Consider the following 24,082-nt stretch of genomic DNA (forward strand, 5'->3'; position numbering starts at 1 on the left):
AGAGGGGACCTCTCCTTCGCAGACTGAGCAGAGCGCCAACGGGTCTTTCTGGCCACATGGTAATTTAACTTTACATCTGGAACATGTAAAATATTTAGCCATAGGGCCTTTTCCCTTTTCTGACATTTTAAAAGGAAAAGCACACCAAACACACTTAGATAAAGATATTTTGAGAGAGAGTAAACAACAAGTAACCAACTAATCTGTAATAAAAGTTGTACTTGTATATGTGTAACAAATAAAAAGATATGTGCAAGTAAGAAAATACGATAATCCTTACTATCCTCCCTCTTGTAACCACAAAATACAGTTTGTAAATGGTTAAAGAAAGGTTTTGGTACTTAGCCAAAAGGGCCACTCAGGGGAGAAGTCCAACAGCAATGTCCTGGTGCCTGCTCCCTCCAAGATAAGTTCCTTCCCGGGCTTCTCTTGGCACCAGAAGACCGGACTGTACCACTTGTGCTGCAGAGCAAGGGAGCTCTGTGATAGTTTCCCCTTCTGAAGTTTTCTGTCTCTCCTATTTTTTTTTTTTTAAAAAGGAACTTATCCTTTTTTCTGGCAGAGTTATGGAGACCCCTTGAAGAGGTCTCCTGCAGCGTTGAATACCCCGATGCCCCCTCCTATTTTCCTGAGGGGGGATCTTGGTATGGCCCCCGACTCTCCTTCTTCTGTGCACCTCCGCGGACCGATGACGTCATCATGGCCGCCGGCGAGGTAATCTGATAAGCGGCGCTCTATGCCTATAATGGCAGCGCCGGTTATCATTGGAGCCTCCAAGAGTGACAGCGGTCCGGGAGACCGCTTGTCACTCTGTACTGTGACCGCTAATGCTCTGCCATTGAGAGCAGTCTGCTCCCTCTGACAGAGTCCGGTCACCGCTGCCCAGTTTCTGCGAGTGTGCTCTCTATATATAGAACACTCTTCCAACTCTGCCCTAACCTAACTCTAAACAAGCCCAACTCCTTTGTGCACCTAGAAAACTGAGGAGAAAGAGACAGGGGGATTGTAGAGGGGAGGGGTTAGTCAGCAGTGCTAAAGATTAACTAGCTAGGTGCCAACTCCCGTGCTCTCCTCCACAACCCATGGTAAGCAGTGTCCCCCAGACTGGATAAAAGAAAAATATATATAACACAAAACGGAGCACATCAATCCTCAATTGCATGAAATCCGTGGACAAATTTGTTTGGCTATCTGAAAAAAAGCCTTTCACATAACCAATCAAAACACTATTGCAGTGCGTATGCAATAAGCAACAAAGTTTCACAATACCGTTAATACACTTTTCCTGTTCTAGAAATAAGCTATTACAAGGAAAGGACAATCTGCTGGCACATATGACAAATTGGACTAATGTAGAGAAATACTTTAACAAATGTGTGTAGATATAGAAATGTGTAAACTTCAATATAGTATATTCATACATATTCACAATACTAAACAAGGTGTAGAAGATATATTCTAACTAAATGATTTTCTCTGTGCTCGAGAGTCATTTCAAAGCAGCCCCTATCCCTCCCATTTTACCATGAGGCATCAGAGCTGAATGGGGACTGCTCTTCACTGTCATAACAAAAGTAATCACATGTGAGAGCTTGAAGACACAAGTGTCTAATACTTCATGAACATTTAAGTGCTTAAGTCATCAAGGCAGCAGCACTTAGAGGACAGAGGCTAGTTAGGTATGATAGGGTGTTAGTGGGTTATCTTAAGTGGACGCAACATTATGGACCGGACACGTTTATATTAGATACATGCAGACTTTGTGAGCATCACAGCACTCATTTATCAGGATAAAGTCATCTCTACAAGGAAAAAAGCTGGTGTGCAGTTTGTCTCAATTTGCACTTCACCTTTTACTAGTCAGCGAGGGGTGAATGCACTATTAGTTATAAAATAAATAGGAGGTGGCACAATACGAGATTAATAAAAGGACACTGGGATGTGGGTACAAAAGAGACTGCTGTTTTGCGAGAGGTACAACGTAGGGTTTATTTTCTATGTATTTTAAACAAAAACTGGATGAAAAACACAAAATGCATAGACTCCTATGATGTTGCTTTCATGCGTCAACGGGTGCGATTCACTCTTCAGAAAGGCTCGCACAAAATTCTTCCTCTGCATATGTACACATTGACATCCAGAAGACAAATGTATGTAACAGACATGGGGTACAATCTACAAGACAAGAAAACCTTCCCAAACATACTGCAGGCACATCATCTGCTCTAAACAAATACGGCAGTGTAAACCCCAAACCAGATCAGAAGGCCCTGCATTCACTATGTTCCAGTACTGTCCCGTTGCAATGCATGTGAATGCGGCACACATGACAAAATACTCACAAAAGATACCTAAGAGGACCAAAAACAAACTGTATTATATGGTCATGAAAAACGCTAAGAAGAATACATTTATTTTGTTTTTGTAAAGAAGGTGCAGCATACTTTGAAAATGGAGACACAGGCTAGGTACTCGCCTACAGGAGATGTCTTGACGTTGGCAGGTGAGCTTATCCCAATATAGCTATACTGTGCACAAAATCCTCCTACTCATGTATATGCTGACACAGTGATTTATATATTGTTTTAGAGTGCCTGACTATCTTTTGTTTTCACATACACAGTGGTCTCAATTGTCCTAGCAGCACTTTCTCAAATGATTTTATTCACTAGTACACACTTCAATAATTAAAAGAAGTGCATCTTGGTTTCACCAATTTCTCTTTTTTTTTTTTACTTAAAGCAAATATGTTAACCCCAAAAAAGTGATGGTGTTGCTATAGTCTGCAGTACAGAGTTGCCCGACTAACATACTTCTTTCAAAATTATTAGATAGTGGTCTGAAAAGAAGGTATATCTTTCTTCCATCACTGCAGAGTTATAAAGTCTCATGTGAAAGATAAACTTTGATGTGGAGTTAACCATGTGGTTATTAATAGGAACATAAGTTACAGGTCATCTGTAGATTTCGGCTATTGTGAATTATTTTACAGTTAGAGATTCCCCACAGAAAACACCAAGTAAATGTTACAATGCAGTCTGTCAAATGTGACAAGTAACAAAATATATGGGAATTACATATTGGAGCTAAAGTGCTTCTCTTATGCTTTCTTATTAAGATGCCAATATAGTTCATGCAGGCAATGTTTCTCCCTCTTCTTTTAATCTTTTGCTCTTCCATCTGGTCCATTATGGTAATGCTCACAGAACTTTTTGTGCCAGAATAAACAAATGCTTTTGTAAAACATGTACATTAGTGCTATAAGCATTTCCAGGAGCATTTATCATGTTGTATAGTTGAAAAAATATTCTGCTTTCTTTTTACTTCTCCCTGCCTAATCCGAGGTTTCCATTACGGAAACCTTTACCTGGTAACAGCTGGTAAAACGATAAAAGGGAATTATTAAATAAGTGTGGTGTGTCAAGCACTTTAAAGCTACGCAGACATAGAAAACACAAAAGAACATGTCCAACTGGCACAGTTGGCAGTATGTAAACGGTACACACATGTGAGATCAGTAAGCAGTCTGTGCCACTCTGTGGATACATTATAAGAAAAATCAAACTGGAACTTTGAGAGCCCCACCTGCTGCACAATGGGGACACCAAAGAGGGGCATTTGTTTTTGTTTTGGATTAAGAATCATGCTGGTAATGGTGAGAAAATCTTAAATGGTGATCGACAAGAAAGAAAAGCACAACAGTATTTATAGAAACAACCTGGAGGTTTACTATGAATTACATATTTATCATTCTTATTTTCTCCCTACACTAGATGAACACAGTGGTCCATAGGAAGGGCGCACTTTAGGAGAATTTTGTCATGTGGTGCTTCGACTAGAACTAGGTGTAGGAAAAGCAGCTCTGAAAATAATGCAGGCGGGGGTATACTCAATCATTGTGCCTGCAATATTCTCAGGTACAATTATTGTGTCTCATTCAAAATAAACTCAACGAGGCTCATTTACACTGCAACTGTGTTTTCTACTGTTTAGTGAAATGTGTGCACCTTTCAGGACCTAACTTGCACATGACCGATAAAAGCCATTTGATTTACTTGCTGCAAGTCATATATGTTACGTTTAAATATAATGTTCGCAAATGAGCTTTAATGTGAGAAAATACTCTGACTGAGTTTATGTGCAAATGTCGAAAATACTATAAATTCTCGATGCATATTCTGACTGGATACTGACAGATTTGTAAACAAAAATAAACCCCCGTTCATGAATATAGCTTATTGTGTCTAAGAATGAAATAGTATTGCTTTTTAAATCTAAGTCTATTTAGTCATGAAAAGGATTTAAAGCAGGTTAAACAAGAGCTTAAGCTTAGTTTTACTACACAGCATTATGGATTTAGGATTATTAAATGCCATGTTTACGAATACTTTGGCTAACTTTTCATTTGCCATGCTGATATATGCCATGTTTGCATAAAATGCCAAGTCAAGTTTGCTTAGAAATGACAAAAGACCACCACTAACAAACCAATCCAGTTAGAGAGCTGAGCAAGTTTGTTCTTAATTAAAATATAGTTTTAGCAGAATGTCACAAGATCTAGAAATCAAAACGAAACCATATTACAAATTACAAGTCCAATGAAAATTGGACACAAATAATTGGCACACAGTAACTTTTTATGCCGGAGATTTGTTGTTTAATGAAGGCCTGACACATTTATCTGGTACAACAGACTCTCCTTAAGCAATTGAGATGCAATGTGCTGGATTATTTACCCTGCGACGCAACTGCCAGGATTTGTTCATAAAAGAAGCAGAAAAAGGGGTTTAGTGACCACAATGAAGCAAAGAAGCTCACAGGATGAGTGCTTTGTGGAAATTGGGCTGTCAAGTTAGTTAGATCCTGTCGACGTGACAAAGTGCAGGCAAAGCATGGAGTGCACATCTAAATTGTTTGAGGTCTGAAGCTCTTTAGCCAGGAAATACACTGCACCATAAGTAGAAAAGAGAAAAAAAAGAAAGAAAAAAAAAAAAAGAAAATCGCTGAGAATGATTTGCCAATAAAAATACTTTAGATTAAAAATAAATAAATCTGCATGCTTTAATATTTCATAACACATAATCAGTAGTATAAAACAATAGCTAAACTGTTGCACCAGAAACATCCTATAAATTTAAATCAAATCTGTCACCAGGTGCTCTGGCATTGTTTTTAGGCTTCGCTACAATGTCTTATAGACTATGTAGTAAGCAATAGAAAAGTATTTAATTCAGTGTATTATATAGAGGGAGCTGACAGACAAAGTTGCTTGCTCTGGAACTGGTTTCCTATATCCATCACTATTCTCCTTCTGTGTGGGCTAGAGGAAGCATGACTGGGAGAGAGCAGAGTGCACTAAAAATAACAATCTCTCCAACTGCAGCATAAGACAATATTTATCAAAGCCAAAAAAATAAAATAAAAGCAAAAAAATGGGCAGGACAGGGTGTAAGGTCCACTTTAAGTGAGAGGAAAAAAGCAAAACACAAAAAAAATCAGAATATTATATTTACTATTTAGCATATTTTTATAAGCTATATAATAAAATACTGTGGAATATGCTTTTCAGAAGACAGCAAATATGGAAAGGAAATTCCTCATCTAAGGTGGGTCAAGGAAGAGTGGATCACCAAACTATTTATGTGGTTCTTGAATATATGCTCTTCGATATTTAGACACAAAAATACAAAACTTTGGATTTGAGAGGGTTTTTTCCCCCCTATCAGGTTCAAGGCTTAATCACCTATAGGACCAAATATGTGTATTCTCTTTCTTTACAATTGCTGTTTTTTTTCTATAAATCAGTAAAATAATGCAGTTTAAACACAAACATTATTTATGGTTTAGGAGTATCAAAATTAGTATCTTATTTTAGAGAAGCACACTTCAATAATCCTAGTCTTGTACATGGAGTTTGGGTGGCTACTCAATGATTGTGGCAATAGGCATTATCGCTTGATGCAACGAGAGGCTATGTGAATATACATCACTTCTACCACAGAGATTTAAATAATTTATTTACATATGTGTTTATTGCCGTAACATTGCACTAATGTGTTAATTTGCATTTTGTCAGCATAGCACAAATTGTGATTTTACACAATACCTCCTAAATAAGATGAAGCATGCACATTATTCACTGCAAAGGTGTGTGTGGGCAGAGATTACCTCTTACCATGACAGAACTGGTGAATCACATGAAATGGGCGCTGGGTTGGGAAGCCCAAGTAGGGATGCCAACTGACTATTACGTGGTCCGTTTTTAGAATGAAGAATCAATGAAATCTTTTCTTTGCTATCGTTTGTGCACACATTCATAAATTCCATGTAGAATCAGTTACTTACATATAAAAAGATACTTGCATTGGCATGCGCTACTCAGACCCCAATATTTATTTGGACCAATGCATGATTTATCTACAGGCTTTCTCTGCTCCGCTGTGCAAACTTCTTTTCTCCAGGTGGAGCCAGCTGCCCTACATTAAGTAAGCTTTTACCCTAGGGATGAATTTGAGGTTATATACAACCATGCAAATGTATCGATCCCTTTGACATCACCCTTCTTACTTATTAGACCTACAATTAAAGTGAATCGACATGATATTCTCCAAACCATTACAAAAAGAAAAACAGTGATGTACTTAATGCAGATAAAAATGTTCTCGTTGAATACATTTTGCTTGCATAAGTTTGGCAACATCTATATAAAAACAACCATGGGTATATGTCTCAACATTTTCAGTTTTTCATGAAGACTACAGAGTTTAGAACACAAATAATGAACACACCTAAATTTGAAGTGGTGTTTCCACAAGTGCGGCTAGTGTAGTGAATCTAACTTAGACAATATACCTAGTGGTGGCTGTACGCTCACTTTGTTTTTATTATATTAATTCTAGTTAAAATGCATGCCAAACTTTTATTAGCATTAAAAAGTTAACTATAGCAACTCCTGATGTATTGCCTCACAATAAACACAAAAAGCAGAATAGGTAGCTTTCTAAAAATGCAATGCAAGTACAACTGCCGATAGCTATGGTAACACTTAGAAACAATGGATTCTACCTCCAATGGGTAGGAGCCCTAAAAGCAGACATTCGATGCATATACAATGCTTGTTCTTTATAGCACATTGGAAATGTATTTGTATATAATGAGGGAGATACTCACAGAAATGATTATCTGCTTTACAAGCTTTGTATCATCAACACAATCAAACATCGCCAGCAGGACCAGATGAGAAAATTCCCCCTGGAGAAGGAGAAAAGCAGTTAGACACAAAACACAAAGGCTGAATTAACACCTGTCTTCTTATTTTAGGGTAAAACTGTATGGATCCAAATTGTTTATCAGGTCAGTGTGAAAATATGCACATTAAAGACCACACTAAAAATTGCTTTTAAGCTTTATTTTCCCCTTGTGTGGATATTTAGAGTGCAGTTTCTGTTTACATTATACCAGCAACTGAAACAAGATAACTCACCCAAAAAGCGTAAATAAATTGCTGTCTTATGTGTGGTGTTAAGCACTGATGTGTTTCAAATAATGCAGATGAACATTTTACAGAAGCATTCATAGGGCTCATTGAGCATCTGTTTCTGTTTGTGCTTTATGTCCCCATGCAGATAAACTATGCTGCAACATCTATACATCAAAGCTTCCTATGGGTACATGTTACAGTTCTGTAATATACGTTTACAGCACAGTTTCTTCCATTGCTCCATGGTCCAGTTCGGTCGCTTATTTGCCCATTGTAGGCACTTACAGCAGTGGACAGGGGTCAGCATAGGCACTCTGAATGGTCTGCAGTTAAGCAGCCCCATATGCAGCAAGCTGTGATACATTGTGTGTTCTGACATCTTTCTATCATAGCCAGCATTAACTTTTTTAGCATTTTGTGCTACAACAGCTCTTCTCTGGGATTGAACCAAACGGGCCAGCCTTCCCTCGCCAGGCACATCAATGAGCCTTGGGCGCCCGTGACCTTGTTGCTGATTCACCAGCTGTCCCTTCCTTGGACCCCTTTTGTTAGGTACTAACTACTGCACACCGGGAACACCCCAAAAGACCTGCCGTTATGGAGATGCTCTGACCCAGTCATCTAGCCATTACAATTTAGTCCTTGCCAAAGTCACTCAGATCCTTATGCTTGCTCATTTTTCCTTCACCCAACACATCAACTTCAAGAACTTGCTGCCTAATATATCCAACACCTTGACAGTTTTATAAATGTGTAAAAACATTTGCTAAAAGAAACAACGTTATACATTTATATCAATATACTGTATATGTAGCAGTAATTATTGATTGTAGAGAGGAGGCCTTGTGCAAACAAACTCCAGCACATATTTCGCACAATGCATATAAAATTACACCTTTGGAGCAAATGTTAGAAATCCATGTAATCTCTTTAAATGAGTGCTATTTGATTGTTGAAGAAATAATCTTATCAGCGTTAGTGTTTAATGCCATTCAATAGCAGTTACAGGCTGTTTGAAAACTTACTGTGGCAATTTTCTCAACATATGTCTTCATGGTTTTTGCAAATATTTTTCTGTCCTGCATAAAAATTCAATAACACATTAATAGGAAAGAATATGTATAGTCTCCTTCATTTCAAGCCATTAAAAAGAAAAAAAAAAAGGTAAATCAGACGATCATTACCTAATACAGCATCTGCAATTTATTTAATGTGGAACAAGGTTTGGTGGAATAAAGATGCTTGTTCTGTATAATTATTTAATTAGCAATTATACTTCTGACTGTTTGTTATTCTTGCTCTATGAGGATAGTCTGCTTCTGAACATATTACAAATAACATGTAGGCACATATACAGTCAAGAATTGGAAAATGATAGAGAAGGGTATTTAACTTAGCATAAAATATTTTTCCTGTAATATCCCTTATTTTAATCAGCAACTGTAACAGGAAGACATTTACAATATGATTTTCCTCCCAGTAAATAGTTCAAAACAAAAATATTCTATTCAACAGCCTTTTCTGCATATTTTTACTTTATAATATGGTAACAACCTTTTATAGTTTGCGCTGTGTCTGTACAATTAAAATTTGAATTTACAAACGAAGACTCAAGTGCTCAAAAAGATCAGGCAACAGTTATTCAACAATATAAAAGTGTAACCTTTGGTCTATTTAGGTAAAGGATCATACAAAACAAATAACTTAAAAATAAGTCCTTTTCAACATACTGTTCATTTAGAGGAAATTAAATGAAAATGTTTATTTTACACTTATTTACATCAGTTCAGCAATCTCAGGGTTTTTGTTTTGCTCTTTTAAAATTGTAGAAGCTGATATAGATGATCTGCCATACACAGTGACTTAATCTGTAAGCATTCTATCTACAGATATGGGCCAGAAACAGCTTTGTATTTAAATGTATACATACACACATACACACACACACACACACACACACACACACACACACACACATAAATGTATATTTCACTTCCTCAAGCATACTTAAATTGACATGCTCTTCATCTAAATCCAGCTTGATTTACTTATGCTCCTAATATCAGGAGCACATTCTGAAAATGCTCATGAGACGGAGTGGAGAGTTATATTGCAGCCTCAAAAGCTAATTCCACTCAAAAATGAAAAGTCAGGTTTTGGGTGGAAGTAAAAGCAGTGTCCCCCAATGGCAGGAAAGAGAAATAATAAATTTGCATTGTAGCGATCCATCTGATTCAGATGGTCTTCCTGTCATCTTAAGTGGTTAGGAGAGGCTGCCCTTGCTCCTACCAGTTGTTTGATGTTTATGGACAACATACTGTTGTACAAAAAAAGGCTGGCTAGCAAGAATGAGCACAGTATCCCCAGACTGTGTCAGTCAGGGGACCTGCTGGATCTGTTAAAATAAGATTTTATACTTACATTAGATCCCTTTCTCTTAGTCCATTGGGGGTATTGAGTGCAGCTGGGAGTGAGGGAACTCTAATTTTTAACATTTATCTGTAGTTCCTCCCCTTCAGAAAGTGGCATCCTTAGATGAGCACACATTAAACCTATAAAACGTGGTAAATGTGTGAACTGAGGACCAGGTGACAGCCCGACAAAGTTGCTTACTTGAGGCCATATGCCATACCGTGCTACCCACGAGGCCCCCCACCAACCTGGTGGATTGAGCCCTGATAATTTCTGGAACAGGTTGCCTGTTGTAAGCCTGATGGAATACAGATGTAATTCATTTGCAATAGATATCTTGGGCGCTGGCCAACTCTTTTTATGAAAACCATGCAGGACCAAAAGACTTTGTCTTGTGAATGTCACTAGCCCATTGAACATAGCTCCACAAAACCCTGACCACATCCAGATATTGAAGAGCATACTCTTCCTCTGGAGACCTACCAGTGATCAAGGCTGGAATCCCTGTATCTTGGTTACGGCAGAATCTAGAATCACTTTAGGCTGAAAGGAAGGCCTGGGGAAAAATGTATGAAGCATCGGTTTCTGCAAGTCGCGGAGATTCTGCAGCTTGCGAGATACCTGGAACTTACGGTCTGATGTGGTCCATACCTCAACTAGCAAATCATCTAGCTGGGGAATGGAAGTAAAAAACAAAACATTTTTCTTCACCTTCCTTTTAAATAGGGACTTTGCCAAAATATCCAGAACCTCTGTGTCTTGAATGTCCAATATAAAGCGCAGAGCCTGGATTTGATCATCCACCACTTGTTGCCTCTAAGGACTCTATCTAAATAAGAACCACCGTTTACCTCGCCACCCTCTTGTGATAACTGTCAGAAGCTGCCTCAATTTCATGATAGAGAACTATATCTTTAGCCTTCTTGCGTACATGCCACCTGATTCTCAGGCTGTCAAGCTGCGCATAAGACATCCGCGCCCGACTGTAATTTAACATGGCGTTTAAAACATGTGAAGCCATTTTCACAGTCTATCTTGAAGAACTTCCCCTGTCAGACACAGAAAAACATAGAATATAGAATGTATAACAGAACACAATCAAAAAAGAAAGTGAACCTGTTAAAAGACCCAAGCCCAATAGACTCGAGTTAAATTTAACTCAAAAACAACCCCCAACTATTACTCATGACAACTCATGACAACAGTGGTATAGAAGGGGAGAGCAGGGCTTGAAACAGTGTGCTGCTCTTGGCATACTACAATCGCATTGAAAGAGTATATCAAGGAGGAGGGCCTACGGATCCACGTTATGAAGGAAAAATTATATATTAAAAAAATTCAAAATTAAAATTTTACAGTTACCAAACATGGAGTCTTACTGCGACTTTAATCAAAATCTCCCTGCTAGCACTTTGCAGGAGGCAGATGTTCACCAGATAGTGGTCAAGTGAACTCTCTCCCAGCAGTCACAACAAGGAACCCCTGGTCACTAACTGCGATGGCAGTAACCAGTTCCTCTGGAACAATCAAACGATGGGAGCAGGGGGGTGTCCACAGGTTCACATCAGTGGCATGACTCTGCACCTCCACTAAAAAGATGACAAACAGGAAAGACCAAATGCACTCCAACCAAAAACAATACACAATAGATACAGGTATGATTAAAAATCCATCCACTGTCGCATCCCTATTCGAGGATGTCAACCTCATATATGTAAAATAAAAGTATCATAATAGGGTGTGCCAAGTGGGAGATCCGAAACAAAGAAAGATGTAGGATGGCAGACCTTGTAAAAAATATATTTTTATTTCAGCAATATAAAAACAAACAATAAAAGATAATGATCCATATATAAACATTAGCCACAAAAATGTGCGCACTAAATATCTACAGATGCTTACAATGTATTGATCTAATATAATACTAATACAAAAAGAGAAATAAAAAAGGGAAAAAATTGCATATGGATTACACTTGGAGTTCAGATATAATTTGCAACCTTATATAGGAGAAACAGTGTCTGGCCAGTACACTTATATATATTCAACTAGGATCCTAGTATATATGTATGACTTTAGGATGACTTCTTAATCCATAACTTCAAAAATGCGGAATAATGGGCCATTATGAAACGGTCTCACCCGCTAGCTGCTATTGACGGTATGAGTATGCACTCTCACAAGCGGTGTTTTCAGGGTATTAAAAACCGATGAATTGGACACGGTGTGTCTCATGCTCTGTGAATAACATAATAAAAAAGGAGATGTCCAAGCTGTTGGGGAACAAATCCCCTGCAAACAGTGCTACAGAATGTGTGTCTTCAGAACGCCGAATGAACGGCTGTTCTGCCTCTAGTAGCACTCCTTTTGGCAGTCTGAATATATACCCTCACAGGCGCCGTTTCCAGATTTTTAACAAGGTCCGCCATCCTCCATTTTTCCCCCACTTGGCGCACCCTATTAGTTACTTTTATTCTGCACCTCCACTCCCTGTGCTCCAGCATTGCACAGTCATCCATGCTGTGTGTGATGCTCTGCCATCAAAATCTCTCTCTAAATTCTATTCATAACAAACAAAAGAAGCTGCTAAACTAGCTTCCGCTGAAGGACATGTTAAAAGACTGAAGGCTGCTCCAGCAGGTGCGGATTATGGAAGGGGAAAGTGAGGAGCTACAATTAAATATTGATTTAAAGTGTGCAACCCCCAATCGGATGCAGGAAAAAGGATAGCGTTAACCTTCAACTTGTTATGATCTCCCCCACACTGGTTAAAACAAAAGAAGCTGCATATTATTTAATGCCAAGCCATAAGATCATGAGCACTGCAAACATTTGCTTTTGAGGGAGAAGTGAACAAAAACTTTAGAAAGCAGGGGCATTTAAGACACTTAGGGGGGAATTCAATTAGCTGCGATGCTCTCAGGAACATTGTGGCAGCGCTGTTTTACAGTTACTACGGTAAAAATATGCACTTCATTTTCCTCGCACCCCAAATGAGCAGATATTTCAATAAAAATATACGTGCGAAGTGTCTGCGGAATGCCAACGAGATACTTTGCGCTGAATTGAATTCCCCCCCTTAGGAAGAATTTTAAAAAGAAACATAGCTGACAATGTACATTTATCTTTTCAAATTGTACAATTTGAAACAATGTCTTTCCCTAATCAGATCACAGGATATATGTTGTTTGGGATTTCCTCAAGCAATGTTTGAGGGCTATGTGACCTGGAATGGAGATGTGGATCAAGCCAGAAGAAAAAGACTGGTTACAATCTATCTCCTGCTTCCAAATGAATCCTTTAGAATAAGATTAAATATAAATCACAAACTGCCTAGAGATTCCCAAGGGCACCCCAGCAGCAAATTAACAAATTAAACGCTTGGCTGAATGAGCTGTCTTTTTTTTTACCTATGTCAGAGATAGGCTTTGTTAAACAAAGTAAATGTTACCAATGAAAATGGTAATTCTCGATCAAAGTATTTAGCAAAATTCAGATATTCTATTTTCAACATTATTGAATGTTGTATAAAGAAAAGAATAACATAACTCCCCTGGAGAAAACACCACAAACTAAAACCGATGGTTAGCTAAAATTTGTAAAGAAATTATGTTGCCAAAGATGGACAGGATAGATCCTGAGCCCAGCAACAATAAACTAAACCTGATTATACCATGAGGGCTTGTCTCCCATAAGACCATTATCTACATGCAGCATTAGTTGACAAGCTTAACAACTTAGCTGCTAGTGAGATCAGCAATTAGTTGCAAGGTGAAGTCAGTTGAAGCAGCATATCCTTTTTATACAAGCTGTAGATCAGTGGTCCTTTTAACTGTGCACATATTTGTAATTTACATAAACAAATTACAAGAAGATAAACATTTATTTTACATGCATTGATCAAGTTGACAAAAGGACTTGCAGTGATTTATGTGAAATTGATTTTAAGCTACAAAGTATCATAAAATGATTTGTCATTGTTTCAGTTTTGTGGCCTGACTGCACAAGCGATAGCCTGAGTGACCATGTTGCATGCGACCACAGAACACTATCGTAGCAGACCTATCTGACCTCCTGTAACCAAAGGCCCTCTAGGGAAATGGCTACTGCGTGACTGAATTTGGATAATACGCCGACAGTCAGACAGGGCTGCAAATGTAGTCATTGACTATTAATTGCATATGTAACATATTCCATAGGAGTTATCAAACATCGGATATATCTGGTGCAATAATGCAATACAATCGACTATACTTCTGCTTGTTCATTTCTGCTGCAGGAGCAATAAACTTTTCCTTTATCTATTACTTTATTAAAAAAAAATTAAAAAAAAATAAATCTATTTAGCGATGATAATTTACTGCAAAATCACTTCCACTTTCTCCAAGGAGCTGATAATGGCAAATTTCAAGTTGAACTTTTGCTGTATAGACACAATACACTGCTCTAGATGACTAATGCCAATAAGTTGGCAGCATGGTGGCTTAGAGATTAGCACTTCTGCTTCTCAGTACTGGAGTCACGAGTTGAATTCCTAACCATGGTCCTATGTGTGTGGAGTTTGTATGTTCTCCCAAAGTTTGTGTGGGATTCCTCCGGGCACGCCTTTTTCCTCTCACAATCCATATTGGGTTAATTGGCTGCTATTAAATAGACCCTAGTCGCTGTGTGTGTGTTATGGAATATAGACTAAGTTCCATTGGGGCAGGGACTGATGTGAGAATTCTCTGTACAGCGCTGCGGAATTAGTGGCACTATATAAATAAATGATGATGATGATCTGGTCTCTGAAATACTGTAAATCAATACAAACTGTTATCCCTGACCGACACCATTACTAACTCTGCTTCATAACTGGGGTATTTTGCATATATTTTAAAATAGAAAGTGAACAAGGATAATAGCTACAAAATATTGTATAAAACAATTCATAAAAGAAAATGGTGCACTAAAATAATGGTTAAGTTTGGAATATGGACATCATCCTCCGTACCTGGATGTTAAACAGCGGTACTTATACAGGCTGAGATGGTTGATACACATTATTGTGTTTATATTATTGGGACAAAAGAAGCTATTTACACACAAGGGTTTCTCCAGTATATACGGTAGGTGTTCCCTTCATGGAGTCTGTCATGCATGGTCTACATCATGTCAACTTCATCCACATAGGAATATACAATAGTACTATACATACCTGTTCCTTTACATTTAATCACTATAAAATGTCCAATGTCTACCAGGAAAGATTTAATTTTATTTAACTATGTACACAATTACCATCCGATATGTACGCCATGCCCCAACATACAGTACAATATGTTGATATTTTACCAACAATTATAATTTAACAATATACATAAAACATAAGCTAACAGACCTTTGGTGTTCCGTGCCATATGCTGTGCATGCCCACTCTAGCGCCATCATGTGTATGGATTAGGTAGACCACTGCTTCCCTAATAGCCTCAATCATTTCCTAAGAAAATGTACACAAAACAAAAAAAACTAATAAAACAAAAATGCATAGAGAAAGAAGATGCACTAGTCTTTTCATGGGAACTTTGTGTGATTTTATCAGTTTTGTAGGGGTTGTCAGCAAAGGGAAAAGGAAAATGGACAAGTACAGATTTTTATTTTGTTAAGGTGAAAAGAAAAGTCGTATCTAAATAACAAATCTAATACCTCTAGTTTCAGTTTCTGTAAGAGGCACAGAGCAAACCAGATTTAATCATAAAACAAAACCAATCATTACACACAGCCAATACGTACCGATCTTATTTTTGGAGTTGCATGGTTAAAAAAATCCAGAAATACTTTATGCACCAGAGAATGTTTGATTACAGCTTCCCTGGGGATAGAAACTATGTGTTATTATCTCTGTCCAAACTACTATACAACATTTATTCAACATAGATAAACGAGGCATTTTCTGTACATCAGTTTATGCTATATCTCACTGTCTGCATGAATACAAAAACGATTAGCAATGTTACAAGTAGTCAAGCACAGTCAATACTCATTTTCTATTGTCTCTGAAAAAGATCAATCCCCCCCCCCCCCAAGTATAGGCAATATATTGCCGATGACTAACCAAAGCGAAAATGAAATAAACTAAGTAATTTAGCAAACCAGACAAAATATGGCCAAGCAGAACAAAGAGTTTTTTCTTCTTTTGTGATATCATGCAACTATTTTACTAAGGTCATGGCTGTTTGTAAAAAACACACAAACAGTTTAGCCCGATAAAGATGGCGGCATTAATTGCAAAATGAGCACATTTTGCTCTTTATGGTAGGAGAAGCTGGTTAGACAAGACATAACCACCCACTTACAGTCATGATTTATTCATGGGGGTCTCCGTTTTTTTGGACAATACGCCTGTAATGTAAATGCCACCATGTATTAAATAGTGGCCATTACCTAGACAGGAAAAAGATTGCATTGGCTCGGTTTTGTTGCTGCTCATGGTTCAGGACTACAATCCATCCAGTTCTCATTAACAGAGCTCTATGGAGTTATACGAGTAGGATTGTGCAAAAAGCTGTCCTGTAGCAATGTAAGCTGCATTGCAATCAATCACCTTAAAGATATAAATGATGTATTCATGAGCAGTATATTAAGTAAAAAAAAAAGTAAAGGATGGAATTAAGGGGCTGGTCCAAATGTGTCAAGTAGACAGTCCTTTCAGATAATACTTTTACCAATACGTGTATATAAGTCACAGATTACAAAATGTTGTGTTAAGTGGCTGGGCAGAAGAACACAGAGAAACAGAATAGGTGTCTATGCCATTATATGCTGCTTGTCGACAAGGAGACGTGTGCATAAAAATATGTGCTGCAACTTTTTTTTTTTGGTTCGCTAATTACCACCAGACGGCTCTACAGTATCTAAAAACATGGGAACAGATAATAAGCTGTCCTTTCTTGCCAATTACAAAAATAATGCCAGTACTATTTTTTGGCTCCAGTGTTATCAAAGGTTCATCGTTGGCAACACCACAGAAAAAACAAAACATTTCAATGAACCAACCATGGTAATATCTCGTTAATCTATATTTCCTCTAACAGATTTCTTGTTTTCCTTTTATGTTTATTAAATAAATCCTTGCACTAAATTGTAACATTCATTTAGCACATGTACTTATTTATTTACAATACATTTTTCTAGCAATTAAGACACTGTCACCCAATATGTAGCTTGGTGAAAGACAACGCAGATACCAAACAGTGAGCACTACAATCTGCTGCAATAATCAGGTGTGTTGATACAGTGAAAATATAGAAGGCTACACATTCACATAAGATGTTAGTCCTTAAACCTCTCTGTAGGTATATTCTCACATAAACGGGCAGATCAATTACTTGAGTGCTAGGTATTAAAGCAGATGTACTCAGAGCAGGATATGTTATGTTTTCTACTATTGAGAAATCTTATGTTACAGGGACAGTGAAGGCCTAGCAACATTTTTCCCAGGCAAGAACAGCCCATTGTAGAAACACATGACACTTATATTTACATTTCCAGGCTATTATAGAGATGAATGCAGACTCATAGACGAGCAGTTGTGACCTTATAAAGGAAATTACTATTATATCAGATCATGAAACTCTGCAGGAAAGGCTAGTAGTTAAGGCCAGCGAGACAAAGTAATTAGCTACATTATAAACATTACTGTGAATTTCAGCAAAAAAGAAAGATAAAGCTCTGCCTGTGTTAACCTTTTAATAAAAAAAAAATGCTCTCCTGTCCCCATTACCAGCTCTCCCATACATCCTTATCACAGAACTTAACATTTTACCAATAAATAACTTCCATGTGTGTAGTCCACATGTTGCCATTGGTGGCGAGATGAAGTGTACAATGAAATTAGCAATAAGCTGTGTACTATATGAATGCATGTGAACCCATTAAACTAAAATTATTGCATTCTAGAAATAAAATGTGATAATGATAACCCATAGTAATATAATTGTATCAATATACAAAACATGATCATTTGGCCTGCAAGTGCACTACTGAAACATACTAAAGGTAAACATTAAGAATTTCTTAGATTTTAGAATTTTCTTAAGAAGGATGTGAAGTATAAATTTTATATTAGGTCCTGAATCCCAAACAAGGCAATTTACAGCAAAATTAAAAGTATAGTAAGCAAGACAAACAGCAAATGATAGTGGAAGAAACGGAGACATCATCTTAGATAGTATCTAAGCGTATAACAACTATTCTCAGATGAAACTGTAACTTCAACAATTGTGGAATGTCTAGTGATCAAACTTTCAAGACTAAAATGTCAAGTTAACGTTCTGCTCTGCTTTACCGTTTAGGATTTCGCTACAAGAGTATTGGACAATACTTCACTATCAGACAACTATACCAATCAGTAATTACACAGCTATTTTTTGTAGCATAGTATAAACCAGGCCTGTCCAACCTGCGGCCCTCCAGGTGTTGTGAAACTACAAGCCCCAGCATGCTTTGCCGGTAGACAACCAGTTGATAGCTGGAAGGGCATGCTGGGACTTGCAGTTTCACAACACCTGGAGGGCCGCAGGTTGGACAGGCCTGGTATAAACTATTGAGAATGATAAACAAAAGGAGACTGCTTCTTTTATGTTCTTGCCAGTGGCAATGTCAATCATTTTGGGGATAAAGTACTGAGGTTTCAGGTGGAGGTTTGGTTTTGGAGGGGAAGGGGGTCCCTTAAGTTCACACCTCTCACACTTTGCAGACCTTCTGTAGAAGACCTATTTATATTTGTAGCCTTTGGAGATCTCCACTGCTCCCTGGTAACAGCAGCTGGATAGCATAAGTCATGAATCCGTTTCCAGCGACAAGCTAAAGTAAAACACCAAGAAACTCACAGCTATAGTATCCCATGCAGCATGAAAGCAAAATCCTTACCCACAACAAGAAGAGGATGGAAGCTCACAAATTATAATTGGTAAAAGACAGTAATGCTTGACTGCAGCTGACCATTTTAAGGTTTCTACAGTGACTAGTTCTTTCTTCGTGTCTTCATCTTCCGCTGTCTCTCCTTGTTTCACTCATAATACACCACCGGAAGCTGTACAGAAATGCCATCCACCAAGGACTGCTTTATTTTTGGCAGCTGATAATACTACTGCTTTGCAAGAACAACTCACACTTTCCTGTCCAGGTGCTACAATTGTTATTTCACTGCCTTATGCATCAGGGGTTAAACGGACTTCTTTGGGACATTTACTTATAAAAACATGAAACAAAAAGTAATTTATGTCATGAGCCTCTTTCCGTGTACAGCGCTGAATAGTATCTTAGTGTTTTAAAAACATAACATTATTATAAATACTATTAATAGTGATAATATAGTTTAGCCAAAAACCTACATGGGTGAGGGGGCATATGGGGGTCTGCTTGTTTCCATTCTAAAGCAAAAGTCTGCTTACCACAAATGACAAACCTCAAGATAGTGCAGTCCTCCACCAACCGCAAAGCAATAATGTAGGAACATTTATGAAAGTAACAAAAAAATAATTATATAAAATATATATGTTCAAATTATATGTTGTTTCAAGCAACTAAACCAATGGACATCGGCCAATCCTCTAGAAAGTTGGGCAGAAGAAAGCCCAAGCACTTTGTAATACATTACTGTACTACCACATTTGTTCAGAGCTGAATACCGCTGAGGTTGAAGGAAGCCTGGCCACACAAGTACCAAAATTTGATCAATACAGGTGGTGCCTTTATATGCAGGTGGCATAGGATTGCTATTGGCCTCTGTGTGCAGGTATTTACTAACAGGCTTCCATGAGATCCGGTCACTTGACCTGAGCATCGAATGACTGGATATTTCCAAAGTGGCCACCTACATGTAGGACCGAGCGGCAGGATTGGCCAGTGTGTGGTCAGATTAGACTAGTTTTCAACAAATATATATACAGTTGCATTGCTCACTAACAGTGGAGCCTGAAATAACTTGTTTAAGCATGACAAACAGAATTTTAGGCTAGAGTCAACTATCTATATATTCTGCCTAAAAAGGTAAAGATACCCATGGAACATGAATAGGCATAACCATGCATCAGCATAACAGCCTACATAGGTATTTCTTCAACTTATTCCAGACTAAGACAACCTCAGCGGAACGTAATTACAAAAGTATTAGACTACAACATAAGAAACAAGAAACTATTCTGTTATTAAAATAAAAAATTAACACTACAGATAACTTCAGATCAAGAGGGGCAGCAGTCATTGAAGCAAGAAATCTTGCACTGCCATATCCTCCAGTTTGTTGCCCCCTCCTTGGAACTAACCTGTTGCCATAGGAAAGCACCAGTAGAACAGACAGCAAACCGAGATGGGGAGAGATTAGTATATAGCGCAACAAGAGAATGCTGAACTGATGAGGTATCTCAAATCCCTGGAAAATAAATTAGCCCCCTGAAACCACCTACATGCTTGTTCTGGTTTATTTTCTCTAGTTATTTTCTAAAGTTGCTGTCCTATTAAAAATGGGGTATGCATAGAATCTGTTACAATTTCTTGTTCCAACAGTTGTTAAAAAGCTTCAAGCAGCATTTAGAACCAGTAGCAAAACAACTCACAACACAGTGCTTCGCAGAAGTCTGTGTAATTTGTCCTGAATTTGTCATACAACTTGTCATACAGGTGTTTAAAAAGCTGCGGAAAACAGGAAAAATGGGATTTTTATACTTCCGTAAAATACGTTTCTCTTAATCCGTTGGGGGACACCAGGCGAATGCTGACACTAACTTTTAGTTAATTAAAGCTCTGGCTCCACCCCCTCTATACCCCACCTCCTGCTAGAGGCCAGTCTATGTTTAACCAAGCTTGCAGAAAGGGAGATAGAGAGAACCAAAGAAAAGAGAATAAACTTAACACACACAACATTCTCTTAACAATCAAACAACATGTCAAACTGAAGGAAAAACCAGAGCAGTAAGGGTGGGCGCCCTGTGTCCCCCAACGGATTAAGAGAAACGGATTTTACGCAAGTATAAAAATCCCATTTTCTCTCACATCCCTTGGGGGACACCGGGACCTTGGGGACATCCCAAAGCTGTCTCACGGGAGGGAACGCTCAGAAGAAACGGCCCGAAGCACCTTTCTCCCAAAACTTGCATCCCTAGAGGCAAACACATTAAATCTGTAGAACTTTGTGAAAGTGTGTACAGAAGACCACGTGGCCGCTTTACACAACTGTTCACTGGAGGCACCATGGCGTGTCGCCCAGGAAGCACTTACAGATCTTGTAGATTATCAGGGACAGGCTCCCCAGCCCCGTTGTAAGCCTGAAAGATAACAGCCGTAATCCACCTAGCAATGGTCACCTTAGAAGCTGGCCAGCCACTTTTGTGAGCATCGTAAAGAATAAAAAGATCCTCAGTTTTACGAAACTTCTGCGATCTTTTAACATAAATTCTCAAGGCACGAACCACATCAAGATAACAAATAGAGTCATCGTTATCAGAAGACGAGGAATCAGTTAGAGCCGGAATGACAATATCCTGATTCAGATGAAACTTAGAGACAACCTTTGGAAGGAAGGATGGCTTAGTTCGAAGAACTGCCCTATCCTCATGAAAAACTAGCAGAGAAGGCTTACAAGACAAAGCCGCACACTCAAAATCTGCGTGCCGTTGAAATGGCTAAAAGAAAAACCGTTTTCAAAGTAAGAAATTTGAAATCTACTGAATTCAAAGGCTCAAATGGAGGATGCTGTAAAGCCCTCAACACCAAATTCAAATCCCATGGTGGAACCGGAGGAATAAAAGGAGGTTGAACATGAAGAACACCCTGAATGAAAGTCTGCACATCAGGTATAACAGCAAGTTTTCTCTAAAAGAAAATTGAAAGAGCCGACACCTTACCCTTAAGAGAACTAAGATGCAAACCTACATCCAAGCCGTCCTGCAAGAACCTCAGTAACCTAGCCAGACGAAAAGAAGATGTAGGATACCCCTTCTTTTCGCACCAACCAATATATGTCCTCCAAACTCAATGATATATTTTGGCTGAAGCTGGCTTTCGAGCACGAAGCACGGTCGGAACCACCCGCCTCGAAAAACCCCTTAGCACTTAAGATCCTGGCTTCAACAGCCACGCCGTTAAAGCCAGACGATGCAAACCCTGATGACAAAAGGGACCCTGGGTTAGAAGATCTGGGCGAATCGGCAACCGCCACGACCGACCTCCTGCCATGAAGAGCACGTCGGTGTACCAAGCTCTGCGCGGCCAATCTGGCGCTACTAGAAGCACTGGAACACCCTCTCTCCACCTTTTTCAGTACTCGAGGAAGCATGGCTATCGGAGGAAAAAGGTACACTAAGCGGTACTTCCAAGGGACGGACATAGCGTCTACCGCGACTGCCCCGGGATCTCTCGCACGGGAACAGTAGCGGGGAACCTTGTGATTCAACCGAGATGCCATCATGTCGACATCCGGTTGACCCCATTTCATCACCAACTGTTGAAACACCTCTGGATGGAGAGACCATTCCCCTGGATGTAGAGTCTGCCGACTTAGGAAGTCTGCTTCCCAATTTTCTATTCCGGGAATGAATATGGCCACGATTGCCGAAACGTGAGCTTCTACCCACAGAAATATCCTGTGAGTCTCCCTCATGGCCAGAGGACTCCTGGTGCCGCCCTGATGATTGAGATATGCCACTGTTGTGACATTGTCCGATTGGATCTTTACTGGTTTTCCCTGCAGCAAATGTTGCGCACTTTTTAAAGCGTGAAACACTGCGCGCAGTTCCAAGACATTTATTGAAAGCTTGGACTCCTTTTGAGTCCAAAGCCCCTGAAACTGAGCCTGAAGACATACAGCCCCCCAACCCCGAAGGCTGGCGTCTGTTTTAATTAGAATCCAATTCCAAATGGAGAACAAGCGGCCCCTGGAGAGATTCTGCCTGTGTAGCCACCAGATCAGCAACTGGCGCGTCTGCGGAGACAGGCGAAAAACCTGACTCGCCAGATTTCGATAAGATTTGTTCCATTGTGACAGAAGTTCCAACTGAAACTGCCGTGCATGAAACTGAGCAAACTGGATCGCTTCGAATGACGATACCATCTTGCCCAGAAGCCTCATCGCAAAATGAATGGAGGGCCTCCTTGCCATCAACAGGGATTTTACCATCCCCTGTAAGGCTAAAATCTTGTCCTGAGGAAAAAATACCCGTCTCAGACGGGTATCGAATAGAAGACCCAGAAACACCATCCATGATGGGATCAACTTGGATTTCTTGAAGTTGATAATCCAACCATGCGACTCCAGGGTTTGGATTGCTACCTGAATGTGTAACAGAAGCTTCTGCAAAGAATCTGCCTTTAGAAGCAGGTAGGGGATGATTGTAATCCCCTTGGCCCTTAGCAAAGCAGCCATCACCGCCATGATCTTGGTAAAGATTCGTGGAGCTGTGGCGAGACCGAACGGAAGAGCCTGAAACTGGAAGTGCTCTGACTGAACTGCAAACCTCAGCAGGGACTGATGACCCCTCCAAATGGGCACATGGAGATATGCATCCTTGATATGCATCCTGTTCCATGCCGAGAATTACAGAGCGTAAAGATTCCATCTTTAAGCTGGGCACTCTTATCTGAGTGTTTAAAGCCTTTAGATTGAGAATCGGTCTGAAGGAGCCGTCGGGTTTTGTCACAAGAAAAAGATCGGAATAAAACCCCAAACCTCTTTGAGAATGAGGAACCGGAATAATCACTCCGGCAGACAGAAGGGATTGAAACGCCTCTGTTAAAGCCAACCGTTTTCTTGGACATGACGGAAGCCCTGTGGTGAAAAACCGTCTGGGAGGGAGACCGAGCAGATCGATCTTGTAACCCTCCCTCACCACTCCCCGAATCCAGACATCGGTAGTGGAATGACACCACCGATCCCTGAACCGCAGAAGACGGGCTCCCACCACTGACTACAGTGGAGGAGCAAAATCCCCGTCATGCAGACTGTTTATCTGCTGGCCTAGCAGCTGGACGACACGCAGACCAGGCCTGACGTCCCCGCTGCAAATCACCTCTAGGGGTGGATGTCTGACCTCTGGAGGATTGTCCTGAGGAATACTGTCCTCTAGACCTACCTGCGGAACGAAAGGCCCGAAATCCAGACATCCTCTGCTTGGGAACACTGACCGGGAGGAAAGTGCTCTTACCTCCTGATGC

The 24,082-nt window shown here is 39.4% G+C and overlaps 1 protein-coding gene across 1 annotated transcript in view; it reads right to left on the reverse strand.

Annotated features, from left to right (window-relative positions):
* Positions 1–24,082, reverse strand: part of PUM3 (pumilio RNA binding family member 3) — a 70,395-nt gene that overhangs the window by 14,621 nt on the left and 31,692 nt on the right. Inside the window, exons 10-13 of the mRNA XM_075209047.1 lie at positions 15,665–15,743; positions 15,273–15,371; positions 8,506–8,559; positions 7,171–7,251 (exon numbers count right to left, since the gene is read on the reverse strand). Coding sequence (XP_075065148.1) covers positions 7,171–7,251; positions 8,506–8,559; positions 15,273–15,371; positions 15,665–15,743 — 313 coding nt within the window. The remainder of the gene's footprint in view (positions 1–7,170; positions 7,252–8,505; positions 8,560–15,272; positions 15,372–15,664; positions 15,744–24,082) is intronic.

This window comes from Mixophyes fleayi, chromosome 1 (genome assembly GCF_038048845.1).
Source record: "Mixophyes fleayi isolate aMixFle1 chromosome 1, aMixFle1.hap1, whole genome shotgun sequence".
Lineage (NCBI taxonomy): Eukaryota > Metazoa > Chordata > Amphibia > Anura > Limnodynastidae > Mixophyes > Mixophyes fleayi.